Source organism: Pollicipes pollicipes, unplaced genomic scaffold (assembly GCF_011947565.3).
Source record: "Pollicipes pollicipes isolate AB1234 unplaced genomic scaffold, Ppol_2.1 Scaffold_4740;HRSCAF=5597_pilon_pilon_pilon, whole genome shotgun sequence".
Classification (NCBI taxonomy): Eukaryota; Metazoa; Arthropoda; class Thecostraca; order Pollicipedomorpha; family Pollicipedidae; genus Pollicipes; species Pollicipes pollicipes.
This window is the reverse complement of record NW_023596545.1, coordinates 43380427-43397568: the sequence shown is the minus strand read 5'-3', so window position 1 is coordinate 43397568 and position 17142 is coordinate 43380427. Positions and strand designations below refer to the sequence as shown.

Here is a 17142-nt window from a genome sequence, read left to right as displayed (position 1 = left end):
GAGGGAGAGGGAGGGGAGGAGAGAGGGAGAGGGAGAGCCGCCTCTCGCCACCTGCCGCCGACCAGCGACGTAGCTCTCGAACCACTTCGGATCGATGTTATACTACTGCAGTTTGTTAGGACAACATGGTCGACACCATCGAGGGCCACGGTTTAGATCAATGGAGGTGACGGCGACAACGTGCCCAAGGTCAATTCAACGAACTACCTAATCAGCGGCGTCGACTAGGGCACCCTCTGTTGAGTGGCAAGGCGTGTATGCGCACCGTGAAGAAACTCAAAGATCGTGGGCAAGGAGGTGGGACAACAGCTGCATGCACGCGCCTTGATGTTGTAAAATGTTCACGGAACAACATCCGCACATCACGTTGAACTGCTAATCAATAACAACAACGATCGACTGTCAACTGTCATCACTATCAACCAGGCATAGCATCCAATCAGTACATAAATATGTGCTGTGTTGTGTGGCTGATATGTAATTGACATCACTAGAATGCGCAATGCTTAATATTCCTTTCGGAGAACTTTGTAAGTGAAAAATTGAAGAGGCTGAAATGATATACGGCAACCATTCAGCACCACGAATGTCAGCAACAAAACACATTTTGCTGTGCTCTTGCCAGCATGAAAAATCTAAAAATGGTTGTCAGAAACTTTACTGCTTGGAGGCTATGACTGGATGGTAGTTGTGTGAAATGTCAAACTCTGATATAAACATTGACATCACGAAAACCTGACGGCTGTTTTTCATAAAAAAAAATATTTCAATGTGGCGTGCGGATGTTGCTCCGTTATTATTATGTGATGCTTTGGGGACACTATCCCTGGATTTGAGTAGAACATTGTGAATGTCTTTGCAAAGATCCTACACAATTTTCAATCCCCACACTTGTAGTTAAAATGCGCTGATAATCACCGGGCACAAGTTTTGGTACGGGTCATGCAACGTGTGCACCGTATGGAAAAAGAAAGGTGATTAACAAAACAGGACAATCGCCACTTTCACTCTATTCAGCAAACCATTTTTAGGTTTGCAATGATCGCTAGAACACAGCATAATGATATTTTGAATTTCTGCACCCTTATTGCAGAATGTTTACTGTTATTAATCATTTCATACGACCGTTTCTAGTTTTTTTTTCACAGGGAGGATTGAAACGAAAGCATGGGGAAGAAGGGCCATTGCACATTTCATTGCCTCCAATAACACACAAAGCAACACATCGTCTTCATTTACTGTTTAGGGTTATCGATGGTTGATGTTGAAAGTCAGCCTCCGGCTGCTGTCTTTGACAGGCTATTTCCACCTGAGATGCGGGTGTTATTCTGTAGCACGAGTGGGGTGAGTTGTGTCATGTCCAAGTAGTATCATGATCATTTATTTCAAATCTGTGCGACGGATGGTCGCGTCACTGTGCTGACGCACAGCAGCTCCCTCTACCATTCTGTGTGCTTCCGCCGCATACGTGCACGCGTGCTTAGGATAGGCGCGACGACTAAGTTTCTTTTTTTGCACATCCTTGAAAACTATAGCGATTCGTGTAAATGCGTGTTTGAGGCCTTACGGCATGATTAAGCCCATGCATACTATACTGGATGGGGGCAGCACATGTGTGGTACATGCTACAAGACATATGACATCTGCCTGCCAAGGATTTTGGAGTGGCGCGAACTTTCTTCTAAGAGCTCGGGCGGTACATGCTGTATCAGATGTGCAAGGGGAGTGCTGTATGCATGCTGCAATGTACCGACGGCGTCACTGACTGACTCGCTGTCAGTGATTGACTGGCATGATCGCCATGACTTATTCCTAACCAGAAAAAGTTCACATTTTTACTCAAGACCAGTGATTTCCACCTAAGCAGCCGAGACCGATGTGGTAGTGGTCGTAAAACAAACCCAATTGATAACAAAGAGAAAAATTTGGCAGGTCGCAACCACGACGAAATACGAAATAGCACAGGCGAGTGCATTTTATCGTAAATGTCGTGAGGCGTTCAGATTGTTTACCATGTAACGTACTTTGTGACGGAAGCGACATAAGCACAACTTCCCCACCATGTGATACAGTTTACCTCACGGTGGGACAAGTTTCCTCATTTGGAAGGAGGTCAGTCAAAAGCCATCTTTCAAAAAACGAAGGCATGCCCTTCAAAACTTCACTGCTACATATACGTAAACCTGATAGTTATAGCTGTCTGTAGATATAAGAATCCTGGTCCTATCCCCACTAGTCAAAACGGAAGTGAGCTAGAGCAAACCTGATACAGCTCTCCCCACTCCACCCCCGACCTGACCTAACCTAACCCAACGGATGCGTCCGCTGCAACATTACGTGACAAAATGCAAAAAAGTAGCGCACTCCCCGTAACTATGAGCCTCAAGCCAGCACCCCAATCACATAGGTTTGGAACCATATATTGTTCCTTTCACTTCTGGTTTTGTCCCGCCTTATAACACGGTAGTTGACATCCGCGTTGGTTTTTGTGAGCGACCATTGACGCAGGCTGTCGTGCACGCCTTCAAATAGCGCTGGTGCTTCCCGTGACCGAACTGCCAGCCATCCAACACGAGAGACAGGTATTGGAAAGCTGAATAGCGAGTTTCTTTTCACGCTTCGAACATTGGCCAGATACTGTTGCAATGGGAACTGTAAGCAGACACCAGCTCCAAGCGAAATATATATATATATATATATATATATATATATGTATATACATGTATGCATATATATGTACATATATATATATATATATATATATTATATATATATATATATATATATATATACACATATATATTTACACAGGACTATTGTGCGTGCTATTGTCTCCAGTGCGTGCGTGCGTGCTATTATTGTGAATATTGTGCGTGCGTGCTATTGTCTCCAGATGCAGCCAGCGTTTAAATCAGCATACGATTCTGCAGTGCCCGAGGCTCACGGCTATTTCTTTTTTAGCACCACGTGCATGTGCAGTTAATAACTGCACACTTTTTGTTTTGTTTTGTTTTTGTTTTTTTGCTTGCGTAGAGATTATAATGGGTTCGGCATGCAGTGAGCGGGCGCATCTCTTACTTTACTCACGTATATGCGTATTAATCGCAACGCAAAACACACGTCATTGCATAAACGCCATCTTTTTTGTGTTTCCACCATCTCATTGTCTGCCCCAGCTTAACTCAGAAGCTTAGCGCAACAATTCACAGCGCGTGATATTTCAATACTCAAACTCAGCGGACAAAACGGAAATGTATTACCAAACATTGCAGCTAGTACCGCCTCGACCTGCGGGCCACCCTCCAGCCTGTATTCGCTCCGCTACAGCCCAGTACACCCACCCGCCTGATGACCTGGGCGCTGCCGGGCGAACGTTGATTCAACGCCACACGGTTCCTCCGCGGCACGCTGCGCCGCCGAGCACGTCCGCCGATGGAGCTGGGTCTGAACACGACTGTGACGGATCCTGCATATTTGGGGTGTTCGGCTGTAAAAGCAGGCTCGGTGGGCCAGCCTGGGACGGATCCGGTATGGTCGGCGAGTTCGGGTACGGCAGATCGGTGGTCTCAGAATCCTTTTTCGGGACTTGCTTTCCACATTTTGTGCGCTACTTATCACCGACTGACCCACATTCCAGGAGCAAACAAACGGTGGTCAGCAATGAGCTTTTTGGTGATGGGTCCCAGTCCCTTATCGGTCACCCTATGCTTAAGCTGCTTAAGCTTAAGCAGGTCGAAAGCCCGACCACTGCCGGCGGGACCGGACCAGTGTGTTGTGGCGTTCCGTATGTTTTTCAACGCGCAGGCAAATTGGTGTACTGAGAATACCACACAACACATATGCTGAAAAATGAAAAAGGACGTAACATAAGTTCATAGTGGTGGGGAGGGAGTCCAATGAGATTTCTCCCATCGAAGTGGCTACTTCAAATTCCAAGTAAGATTCCAAACACTGCCCGGGGCAGAAACTTTTCGGAGGTCAACAAACGCAAGGACGGGGGCTCATTATGTATCTGAAGAATGGCTTGTCATGTACTGTGCCTAACATCCGAGTCCCAGATGAGTTGGAAGTTTACTGGAGCACCCTTCGACCGTATTGAGCTGACAGCATAATACTAGCTGGAGTGTGCCTTCCACCTGATATCGTCGCGGCTCACCGGCAAACACTGGCTGATCATCTAGAAAGCGTCGAATTTCTCAGATGTCCACGGCAACCAGCGACAGAGCCCACCAGCAGATTTGCGATTCTTGATAAAATATTAATTGACCTTGATTCCCCGAACAAACCATTAAATCTCCAGGTGCATGGAACAGGAGACCGCAGCACCGCAGTGTGGATAAATTGTGACTAGAAAAAAACAGACAGGCCAAATTCGTTCCCCAAGGTCACTTACAGATCCATTGATCACACAGTTTGACGGGTGGATTTGTTCCCAGGACTGACAAGGCGTCGCTGACGTGCAATATGTTGACGATGCTGCTGAGATGCTTGAAAACAAACCAGACTTGGCTCACAAGAATTGTTTCCCTGAAACTACGCACCAGTGCAAAGTTAATGAGCCCCCTTGGATGACAGGGCGACTGAAGACCTTCGTCAACCTGCGAAACAGGGCGCACAGCCGTCGCCAGATCGGTAAACTAAAGAGACTGAGAGAAGATCAATGTCAAGAGATTCACGCTGCAAAGACCAGTTGGTACAAGCGACGGATGACAAAAGTTGCCATTGGTAGAGACATGTCGGAAGTTTAAAAACTAATCAAATCCGCTCCTTGCATGGAATTACCTGAAGCTGCTGATAACAGCACTAAAGCTGAGCTTACCAATCAATTCTTTGCAAACGTATGTACAAGAAATTCTATTTGATCTACAGCAATGGCACGTAGGCATACATATCCTGTCACACATTACAGACAACATGGCCGTACCGGCTGGTGCAGCTGCTACCAGTGCAGCTGCTGAAGGAGTTTTGTGTCGAATTGGCACAATCTCTCATCCATATATTTTCTCGATCACTTAAGGAGGGCCAGGTCCAATTAGTCTGGAAGAGGGCAAGCATCATCCCAGTTCTTAAAAGCAACACCGAAGCCGCCAGGAGACCTGTGGCCTGTGAGCCTTACACCCACGTTTGGCAAGCTCTTGGAACAGTTCGCTGTGCCCCTCATTCTGACGGACATACAGCCGCAAATACATAAACGCCATTACGGTAATGTAAGCCCCCCACTCCCCTTATTTGATAAGACTGCTGCACGATCCACGCTTATGTGATTATGATTTCAAGAAGGTACGTGCAGCATTGGACTTCGCTCTGGCTTGCGAAGTGGTCGGCCCCATTCCAGGACTGGAAGCAGAGGGTAATGAAGATGCCGGATCGAAAGATTAGTGGCTGGAAATCAATAACTTGCGGCATCCCGCTCGGTTCCCTGGTTGGGCAAGTTATTTTTTTTCGCTCAGATCGACAGTGCAGCTTCCGAGACGGAACATCGCCTGAAATATGACGATGATCCCAAAATACGCCAAGCATGTTCAATTGTCCGAATAGAGGCGCACAGCCAGCTGGAAAGCAAGACTGACGAAATATGTGGGTGTTCAGCTGCAAATGAGATAGTGCTTAATACTGAGAAATGTCAGGTCATGCACGTTTCTACTACCGGGAAACCCCTGATTCACCAGGGCCACCGTAAGAAATGGAATCAACTAAGTAGCTGTTAACAGAACCAAGCTTTTTTAGTTATATAACCCACAGCGATATGTCTTGGCTGGCACATGTCAATGAAATTTCTACGAAGGATTCCAGCGCTTTCCCATGATGCTTCACATAATGAAGAAATTTGTCCGTTATGAGACAAAATTGTTAAGATTTACATCACATACGTTCAACAGTTGCTGGACCTGCTCTTGCAAAATATATGTATATATAATATATATATATATATATATATATATATATATATATATATATATATATATGCGATCCTGCCGAAATACTGGCGCGATCCTGCTTGAACACCCCGCGACCGGCCACCAGCCACCAGCCGCGGCTCCCACATCTCCTACAGCAGACGGGCCACCAGCCGCGAATCCTAGTCCCTGCGGTGGGCCAGCCACCAGTCACGAGCCGCGGACCGGCCAGCCGGGCACTCCCCACATACGCGGCCGACGAGTCTGCCAACGTCATCCTGTGGATGAAAGCGGCGCATATACCAGATATGGTTCGCCTGTGATTTATGTCATCGCCCAGCCATCCAGCCGCTGAACGAGAAAAATCGGACCACTGAAATTAGTCCGCTGATTGAATAAAACCCGACCTCCTTTGTCACGCTCGCGATTCCGTCGCGTCAGCGGCGCATGAATAAAACTTTGTAAAAACTTGCCACTGTGACAGTTCCAAACATCGGGTCGTAACGTAAGTCATGAACAAGTCAAGCTCAGTCGGCAAAGTTTGTGCCCAGACTGACGGCAGATGTGCCGGCCTTTATATGATGCATGAGTTTGAACGTTCGTGGCCCACTTCGACATACTTCTGGCTTTCATTTTAGTCGGAGGATGGGTGTAATATCAATGCGGAGCCCAACAGTGTTAAGATGGCTTTCAGGCGCACTGAACCAATTGATTTTTCTTCCCGGTTTCATGCGATCCTTGAAGTCATCAAGATACATCGATCAAAATGCTTTAGCGTCACCGCTACCAACAAGCGCGGTCATTGCTCTGCTGAGAAGAAGGCTGCATTCGTAGCGACGCGTGCGACCAAGAATCCATACTGTCGCCTGTCGCTATCGCCGTCCTGTTACATGCCAACTATTCTCCGCCCTTTGGTATTCGAAGCGACACCGGAGACAAAGATGATCCGTGACTTCACGCAGCGTTTTGTCGAGCGCGCAGAAAATTATTGGCTGCTCCGCGGAAGTTCACAGAGACGACGCATAGTTCATTTATAAAACAATTACTCTGTACACAAAAACTATGCAATAAAAGGTGTGTCACACGGCATAGTTGGAGTTTCCATATGTTCGCCATGTTTGTCCGCACCCGTAGTTCATCCAAACAAACACGATCAAGTCCGGACAGCATGATAAGTACGGCGTTACTTTCTGAACATGACGAAAGTGAAAATAGACAACGTGTCAAGCCGCGAACTTGTCCGGCGAGATTCTACTTGACATCACGTGGCATGTTGTATTCTTGGTGCGTGGCGAATACACTCCCAACACGAGTCCCGGCATTAGCAGACAGCCATGGCGGAACCTACGCTCGCTATTTCCTCGTCCTGGCGGCGTCGCCCCAAAGGAAACGTATGACATTACGCCCCCAGCAACATGTAGACAATCAGACCGGCCAAGAGCCACAAGGCTCATCGAGGGTGGCCTACTCCAGGTTCCGCACCTATACTTGACCATCAAGCTGCAAGGGTTCACACTCATGACATTATGACCATCGCCGTTACTATAATGATGTCCTTTGGGCCCCGCAGCAGAAGCCCAGACATTTCAAAATAGCCATTCGAGTGGTTCATCCCACATGTTTGCTATTCCTTTTTATCGCATCACCAAAAGCTCTGAACGTGCTGTAAGGAAATCGTCATGACAAATTGGCAGTCGTAAGTGTCTTCATGGACGCTGGAAGTAAACGCCCTCCCCTCGTAACATGACTGAAAAATCCGTGAGCTCGCGAAATATGACCTAATAAGTGCGAGACGTTCGTCGGCGACATGCGCTCGCGCGCGCGGCGGTCTCAGGTCCTCCGCCGGAAGGTCATGGAGCTATGGTATGGTGGAGGTACACCAACTGTCTTCAAAATCAAGACCCTTACATTACTCCTTCAATTCAGTGTCGGAACTTAGGCACTTAGGCAACTAATTTAGTTGGGCACTAACTGGGTATTAGGCAAATCATTTTAATTAGGCGCTAATTTAGGCGCTAGGTCAACGAATACAGACCTGATAAAAGTTGAACTCCAGGTTTCATGCCATAAACAACGAACCCCACGAAGCCTTCCGCACACAAAGCACGTAAGCATGATCCACACTGAGCAAAAAAGCACAGGCCCAGACATCCCTATCGTCCAACAAGCCATCACGACCAGTTTTCTTACCTACGTCCACCCACCATGTCCTACCGCCCTCACCCACACTCCAATCGCGAGACCTTCCAATCGGGCCCCGTTTCCTTCGTGCTCTCGCTCCATAGCATGATATACGCACACGGGCGCCAGCCTTGCCACGCCTATAATCGTGCCTCTGCGACGGAGTCGGACCGCAGATGTTCCTGAGAACACTCGCCGGTAAGATTGCCATAAGATTGGACTGCCTTATTGCCAAAGTGGATTATGGACACGAAGCTCGCAGGCGGCTTGCAAGAATCGCCCGGGGCAAAACAAGCAAGTTCTAAGAGGAAGTGGCAAGGAAAAACAAGCTCGCAGAACACAACGCTCACAGGAAGCAACCAGTGACGGTGATGGATTTAATAATCTCTAACTCCGCGTACGGCCCATGCAACCAAGCGTGCAGCAAATCTTTACTTTGCGCTATTACCAATCACTATAAGTGAACTTGGCAGCCGCACCGATCCGATTCGAAACACTGCGTTGTCTTGTGCTCACGCGTTAAGGGGGGTGGGAAGGTACTGATACGATGCGATCATTTTTCGGTGAATAGGCCTACTGTCCAAGTCACAGCTCCAGGATTTAAATGGACTGTACCAATAGGTTAGGAAATGTCTGAAATTTACCGTGTAGCTTCTTCGTCATGCAATGTGAAAGCAGGTGTGCCCATCCTATCGAACTGCGGGCATGCAACGACATTCACTTGACGCCAAACGGGGACAGCTAGTGGCAGCCGGGTGTGAACGGTGCATGAATCCATGTCTGTGGGAAGAATATAGGTGTTGCCACGGTAACAAAACACTGGTGTTATGCTGGTTCACTGAGTCACTGTTTCACTGGTTGCCATGGCAGTGCCCATATTTTGTTTTGTTTACTTCTGCTTAAAACCGTAATACGCACGGTGAATACAATGACACATCTACTTGCTTGCTGGCAATGTCAGCTGGCGGGTGAAATATTGGGGGAGGGGGGGGGGGGCATCATTGGATTTCCTATGGGGAATCCCGCGCGACTCAGCACAGGGCGATGATGTCACTGGTGCCCTAATGTGTCAATTGGCCCCCGCCCGCTGCCGGCTCATCGCCGGGGCGTAGCGGAAACGTATGGGTAGACGCAGCGTTCAGTGATTGGAGGCAAGGCAAATAGCCATTCAAAGTTTGATTAGAACCATCAAGCGCAGTCTTCCTGGTTCGGTAAGTGTTTCTATTATCCTGCAAGCAGGGGTGTCAACTTTGCTAAATGATTGGGGGGAAGCCCAGGGCCCTGGTGAAATGCATATTTTGCATTTGCTCCTCCGACAAATTATTCAGCGACATTACGCCCTTGTGAGGAACTGTGACTCTAACCTCATCCTAAATACATCTCTCATCGGCTTTTAGGCCACTTGATTTTGATGTACGGTAGTTTTTAAAGTTGGTGGCACGGAGTAGTCCTTTATTTTAGTAGTACAGTCATCAACTGCAGGTAACGTCGAAAGACTCCTGTGATATTTATATTTTCCTAAGACCTTGTAGCATAGGGGTCAAAAGATTTGTGAGTGGGGCAACCGAATATGGTGGTGGCAGCCAAAAATTAAAAAAATAATAGAGGTGTCACACGAGGGCCCTCACAAAGGGAGCAAACCGACCCCTGCCTGCAAGGTCGTGGTCTTCAAACCCTGCTGTCGCTGCTGTTTGGTTGTTACGCAGGAGCACAGTCAAGGGGTGCCCCATTCGGTCCACGGATTTTCATTTTTACCATAGCTGGGCTCTTAAAAGAAAATTAAAAATTGGCGTGACGCGTTCTCGCCGAGGTCTGCCCCCACCCTATTAAGAAAATATTGATTGCGCCCCTGCTGTTGGTACGAACTAATGGCAAGTGAGCGCGGAGACTAGCTAAGCAGACGAAAAAGAGCCGCTGCGTCTTATCATGAGGCTGCAGCGCCTGACAAGGGATCCTGTGTCAACAGGGGAACCCGAGTCCGCAGCAGGCCCGTTTGCTAGAAAGGGGCAGTGACGGGACCTGGAATGTCAGCGGGCTTCTCGCATTGTTCGGGGCCCCGACAATAAAGGGAGATAGGAAATAGAACAATAAAAGGACCCGCATTGATTGGGACAATGGAATGGTGATGCGGCGGACAGTGGGTCTAATAACTAACAAACGACCTTGCTCCGTTTTGTCCAGAGGCCTGATTTTGTTAAAAGTGATCCCTGTATCATTTAGTAGATCCCCTGTACCTGTAAGAAATTATTGTGCGTCATTGAAGGCCTCTGCTCCGAGTCGCACTAATTGCTCCCGTCAGAGGACGGCCGGCATCATAAAGGAGATCAGTGTTTCCTCAGAGGGCCTCTGAATCGATCATGAGGCCCGGCGCCCGTGTCACCAGAATGTCGCACCACAAGTATTCTGTGGCCCCCAGTGTTTCACTGGCGGCACCGTCAACGAAACAAGGATGTGGTGTCAGTGTCCATTCCATGGCCCCTTCATGAACACGTCCGTCGGAAGAACTGGATAAAAAAGAAACGAAAGGAAAGGAAATTTGGGGCCCGCTCAAAACTTGGGGACTTTCACCAGGGGGCTTTTATAAAGCCCTGTGTCACTCTCGCCCCACCAAGACTCTGGGTGCGACCTGGGCACGTGCGCACGGGTGACACAGAAACCGGCGCCGGAGGAAGCGGGGACAGCGAGAACAGTGAGCCCGACTGCGTGAGCCCGACGGCACGCATTGACACCAACGCCCCGCTCAGTATGGGCGATGTAATTCGGGTTAGGTTTACCGAATGTACACCGAACTAATCGTTTAATAATGTAACGTATTTTTAAGGACGGAAGGAAAAAAGGGTAGTTTTTCCAGCAAATTTGGCATGCAGTGCAGCTGTAACCAACGGAAACATAAATATCCAGATCGGAACATGCACCGTGCGTGCTGCGCGCTGCTCTCGCTGTGTCAGGACGCCAGTGACGTCACGTCAACGTTGGGCGTATGGGGTACTAAAAAGCCCGTCAGGCGTACTTCTTATGCGTCCTTGGCAAGGCCGGTGATAGGCGGCGACGAATTACACACGGCGTCGAGTTTTACCATTTCGACTGTTCAACGCACGCTGGTTTTATGAAACATTTGTAATTTGTACTTTGTCAACTTTAAATTACAAATCACAAAATACAAACGGTTTGTAAAACGGTTTGTAACAAATTTTTATGAGAAAGGCGACTGGTTGGAGAAGTATTCCAACCCTGAATCTCTAGGTCAAAATTATCGACTTGTTCCCCATTGTAACACACCCGGACGGCCGGCTCGGCCACAGCAGCTGTCCCTAGGCAGCTCCGGCGCCGGGAATCGGTGGGCGGGTCACCAGAGGTCGGTGGGCGGCTTGCGCGCCGACCTCGGCACACCTCCGGCCACAATAAGCCCGCCGGCGGAGCGGGATGCCCGACGCCATCCCAGAGCGCGCTCTGAACACCCCGCTGGGTTCTATACAGGGGTCCCGCGCGGCCGCGAGCTCGGTGCGCTGACTGTCCGCCGGCCGCCGCGGGGCGCCCCGACGGCGGTCGGCATGCGACAACGCTGGGGCTCTGGGGATCGGCACACCCCTGGTACCAGGAACGTTATGTATCGCAGCTGCCCAACAAGGCTGGAGGTCGTTGAATGGCATTACGCAAACGTGTGAATATGGCCCAAGCTTCCAGGATCTGTGTTACAGACGCTGTTGTCCAGGCAACAGAAGCAACGGGAAGCTCGGGCTTCGTGCATTTGGCCTCACGCCACTTTTGAAAGTAACTTAACTGCATGAGGCAGCCAACGCTTCTTCACGTCGTACTTATCGCCCCCATTTACTCCCGGCGAATACGTTAGGCTTGCCAGAATGCATACTCCGCCTCTGGGCCCAGCGTACAGCACCTGACGCGCGTGAGCAGCGAGCACCGGCGGCTGGCACGCGACATGACGCCCGAACAGTGACCGTCCCAGCGCGACTCACCTTATAGAGCAGGTGGGGCTCGACGCTGAGCCTGGTGTGCGCCGGGCGCGGTCGGTGCGCGTCCACGGCCTGCTCCAGCGCCTGCACCACCTCCGGCTCGAGCAGCGGCGCGCCGCAAGGCCACCGCTCGGCCCGGCTGCAGGGCAGCTCGCGCAGCCACTCCCGCAGCTCCTTGACGCGACGCGCCCTGCGCGCGGGGCCGGTCCGGGGTCAGACAGGAGGCGGCGCGGCGCCACGCCCAGGGTCCGGGCCCGGCTCGCGGCGGCGCCACGCGTGCGGCATCGGGTGAAGGGTACTTGGGCCAAGTTGGGCAGAAATAAAGACACGTGTAATGAAGTTTCGATTTTGGGTCCTGGGTGTGTGCGCGCCAAACACAACTATATCTTGGGCATTTGTGGTGAGAGGATGGATGGCAAACGCACATTCTTAGATTTGAAACAATACTTACTCCACACTGCTAACACCTCACTCCAAAGTTCCGAACGCTACATTGGTTGGCATAAAACCTCAGGCAGTAACTTCGTCCAAATGGTTCAAAGCGCGCCAATCCGCTGCCCGTCCTTACTGTCAGCCACAACGTGCATCGTATCCGGGCCTATATCTGCACAGCTGCAGGACGGAGATGGGCAGCCGTCAGCCCAACGTCAGGTCTGAGAGTCCAGAGTCCCGTCTGACCCCATGCAGCCCAGAGTCGGCCCCCACGTTCCTCTCGTACGCCAGAGTCGGCCCCAGCCCACCCGATCTCGGTGTCGGATCACACGGCCCCTCGTAGGTCTGAGTCGGCCCCAGCCTACCTGATCTCGGTGTCGGACCACACGGCCCCTCGTAGGTCAGAGCCGGTCCCAGCCCACCTAATCTCGGTGTCGGATCACACGGCCCCTCGTAGGTCAGAGCCCCCTCGTAGGTCAGAGTCGGCCCCAGCCCACCTCATCTCGGTGTCGGATCACACGTCCCCCTCGTAGGTCAGAGTCGACCCCAGCCCACTTGATCTCGGTGTCGGATCACACGTCCCCCTCGTACGTCAGAGTCGGCCCCAGCCCACCTAATCCCGGTGTCGGACCACACGTCACCTCGTAGATCAGAGTCGGCCCCAGCCCACCTGATCTCGGTGTCGGGCCACACGTCCCCCTCGTAGAACTTGAAACCATCAGTGTTCCGGCCGATGAACTCGATCAACTCCGGGAACTTGGCCATGTACTCGCGCAGCGCATCCACCAGGCGAGCCGAGTACAGCCAGACGTTGTCGCGGCGCCGCGACCAGCCCGGCATCTACCGGACACGAGCGCAATTGCTGGTACCGGTGCCATTTGTTAGGGATGTGGCCAGGCTGCGAGCACCAACCAGCGAGCGCCGCCGCCGCCGCGTAGCAGCCTTGCCGGAAACAGCATTACGGATGAGCTGGGGATCCTCCAGTGTCGCGGACTGCACACGTGAACCGATGCATCAAGCCCATCGAATGTGATCCGTCTGATGTGAGAGGGTTATCGAAAAGGTCACGTGGACTTGGTTGATAAATATTATTAAAAGCACAGCTTATGTCGGGATAAGATCGAAGTGGTTGATAAAATCGCTCAGGTGCGTCGCGGCGGTCTCTCCAAACAAACACCTGGCTTCTAAGAGTGTCCAAATTTTCGAGCAACAGCAGCACTGAAGTATGAGCCCGTCATGTTTGACCTCTCCTGACTCAACCACTCCGTCATTTCCTACGAGGTGCTGGCCCACCCCCGCAGGGCGACACATATGTAGCTCTGACCGCGGCCACACTGTTCTGGGCGGGTGTCCAGTACGGCCGGTGGCCGCCGCCCACGCCAATGCCGGCGGCCTCTGACGTCATCCATTTCTCTGACGCTGCCCGGCCTCTACCCCTTCCCACACCGCAACATCCCACACACCACACCACACCACACCATACCACATACGCAGCACAGCACACCACACCACACCACACCGCACCACACACCATACCACACCGCACCGCAAAACACCACACCACACCACACCACACCACGTACGCAGCATGTATCACCCTACCTCACGCCTACACCTGACACACACCTCATGCACCACACCTCAAGACAGAAAACACACTGCACATTTCACATCAGCCGCCCATTGCGCGCCTAACACACCCAAATACACATCAGAACCTCCCCAGACATCTCGGACCTGCGACATCTACCACCCTATCGACCCCCCCCCCCCCCCCTCCCCCACAACACGCGCCAGCAGCGTCGGAACAGCGGCGGCCGTACCTCCTCATTCTTCTTATTGTGCTTGACCTCGATGGCACAGTTGAACTTGGCCTCGCGGTCGGCCGTGAGCTCTGCCAACTCGCCGACGACGTTGCCCTGGCCGGGCTTGCGCGTGGCGCCCTGCATCAGCATGATGCAGCCGGTCAGCCGGGACACCAGGTGGGACGTGACGCCCAGCTTCTGCGCCGCCACGTACCCTGCCGGAGGAGCGGGCGGCGTGGCTCAGCGGCCGGTAACGGTGGCGCCGACGCCGACGCCGGACCGCCCAGGCCCAGCCCGCCCCAACACGGCCGCGCGGGAAGCTAGATGATGATCGTGTTTGGATTTAAAGGCGCTTCGACGGCAGGGGTCATTTTGCGCCCGGAACTAAGTTAAGAGATTCTCCCAAGTTCGGCGCACACGCGGGTTGCACGTGAGTGTGCTGTCTGATTATGGTGAAACAGGGTTTCTTCGAGAGCAAGTTGCAAAGGTGAAGAACAGCCAAACAGGTGAGAATATGATTCTAAAAGCGACGTCATTCCTAAACTGCAAAAAAGCCTTTGTTTAGACGATCAGATCCTCGGCGATGACGAAGAACAGGGACGGGAACATCCCGCGGATGAGGGAGCACAGGGACAGGTACATCCCGAGCATGAGGGAGCACAGGGACAGGTACATCTGAGGATGACGGAGCACAGGGACAGGTACATCCCGCCGATGAGGGGGCACAAGGACAGGTGCACCCCGCGGATGAGAGAGCACAAGGACAGGTGCATCCCGAGGATGGTGGAGCACAGGGACAGGTACATCCCGCGGATGAGGGAGCACAGGGACAGGAACATCCCGAGGATGGCGGAGCGCAGGGACAGGTACAGCCGGTGGTGCGCATTTCGGCCGAAGTAACGCTGACACTTAGCTGCAAACTGGCGACACTGCACGAGCGGGTGGACAACTGGTAGCGGGCGGCCACAGCGAGGATACGAAATGGGAGTGACACAATCTTCTGTCGAGAATAATACGCAAGAACTTCAGTGTCGGGGAATGGTAAAACCGCCTATAAAACTTCAGCGCGTTAGTTTGTCGAGGCATATTTGAATATTTCGTTCAGTCAAAATTGACAAGGACCTGGAGAGCCAAATGGCGAAATCATCAATGAAAGGCGTGCGACTCGTTGACGATAAGTCAAAGGACACAGCCTTGACGTTTTGACGACTGTTAAATTATTTTTTATGACTGGTTCGAACACAACCAGGTGGTCTAGTGGGCTTCGGTTTTTCCTCAAACCTCACCGAGAGCTGAAACGCACGTTGTTAGCCTCTAAAAACCGCATAAGTCGCGTACCGGTCGTCATTTTCTAACAGTTGACAAACAGGATGTCAGTGGAACGGGCTGATAGTTGAGGGAGTCCGTACCATCTCTGCCAGCCTTTAGAACAGCCACGAATATTGCTTCCCTCCGTTACTTCGGAAACGTGTCACTGTCCCAGATCAAGCCAAATTTCGATAACGACTCAAGTGGCGCGTTGCTGAGGTTCTTTAGCAGTTCATTTGTGACGTCCTCCCATCCAGGTACAACATTCCGCGTGCTGCGCAGCACTGCCCTGAACTCTTCTATCGAAAATCGGGAATTAGATGGCTTGGGGTTCTCAGAGCCAAAATCCGCGGCACGGATTGGGGCCCATGGGATGTTGTGCTGCCTGCCTGTGGCAGACCCGACGCGGCCTGAAGCTTGCGAGGTGCTGTGCTGCCTGCCTGTGGCAGACCCGCCGCGGCCTCAGGCTTGCGAGGTGCTGTGCTGCCTGCCTACGCCTGAGGCTAGCGGGTGCTGTGCCGCCTGCCTGTACCTGAGGCTAGCGGGTGTTGTGCTGTCTGCCTGTACCTGGAGACAGCGGGGTGCTGTGCTGTCTGCCTGTACCTGAAGACAGCGGGGTGCTGTGCTGCCTGCCTGTGCCTGACCTTCCGGCGCCGTGTGTGTACAGCTTCTCCCCTGGCCACGGACCGGCGAGCGCAGCACCGCTGGCCCTGGCTGTCGGCCGGGCGCGAGACTGAGCTCGAATGTCGCCCGCTGGGAGTCAGCTGGGCACGCACGGAGGGGTGACGCTCACCGGGGAAGTAAGAGGCGGTCAGGCGCGCCTGCCGACGCTCCACCTTGGTGAAGTCCGGCTCCGAGGCGAGCGTCACGTCCAGCCGCACGCGGCCCTTCTCGCTCACGCCGATCACCTGGCGGTGGCAGGAGTGTCAATTCGAGTGCCAGATAGCCGCGCGAGGAATGATGAAACCGCCTAGTAGTGAGGCCCGGGTTCGAATCCCAGTTTCCAAATAGCCCCCGAGCACTTCTACGGCCAATGCAGCCGCTGCCGCCCCATACAAGGGGCGTGACGCGTCATGATCCCTTAATAAAAAGATGTCACGCAGATGTGCCGTCCCTTGGACCGACCCACGCGGCTACCCCAGCACTGCGCCGTTTCGCGGGGAGACTACAGCGCTGGACCAGCAGCGCGCCACGGCCGCTCCAGCACGACACCGCGGGAGGGGCACTACAGCTGACCGGATCATCACGACGGCTCGCCCCAGCACCAGGTCACCACACGGGCACCGGACACCAGCAGCACGCCACACATCGTGACCGCACACCGCATGGGACTGAACCCCGCGTGGACCATCCACGTCGCTCCGGAAGCGCCATATACCACACCGGAGAGCCCAGCAGTAGCGAGGCCGGCGGGCGCGGACACGCCACCATACCACGCCGGAGAGCCCAGCAGCGGCGAGGCCGGTGGGCGCGGACACACCACTATACCACACCGGAGAGCCCAGCAGCGGCGAGGCCGGTGGGCGCGGACACGCCACCATACCACGC

General features: G+C 52.5%; 1 protein-coding gene across 1 annotated transcript in view; it reads right to left on the bottom strand.

The window, feature by feature from the left end:
• LOC119098425 (5'-3' exoribonuclease 1) overlaps positions 1-17142 on the bottom strand; it is a 42136-nt gene that overhangs the window by 8823 nt on the left and 16171 nt on the right. The window contains exons 19-22 of the mRNA XM_037221340.1: positions 16388-16502; positions 14305-14501; positions 13152-13321; positions 12053-12239 (exon numbers count right to left, since the gene is read on the bottom strand). Coding sequence (XP_037077235.1) covers positions 12053-12239; positions 13152-13321; positions 14305-14501; positions 16388-16502 — 669 coding nt within the window. The remainder of the gene's footprint in view (positions 1-12052; positions 12240-13151; positions 13322-14304; positions 14502-16387; positions 16503-17142) is intronic.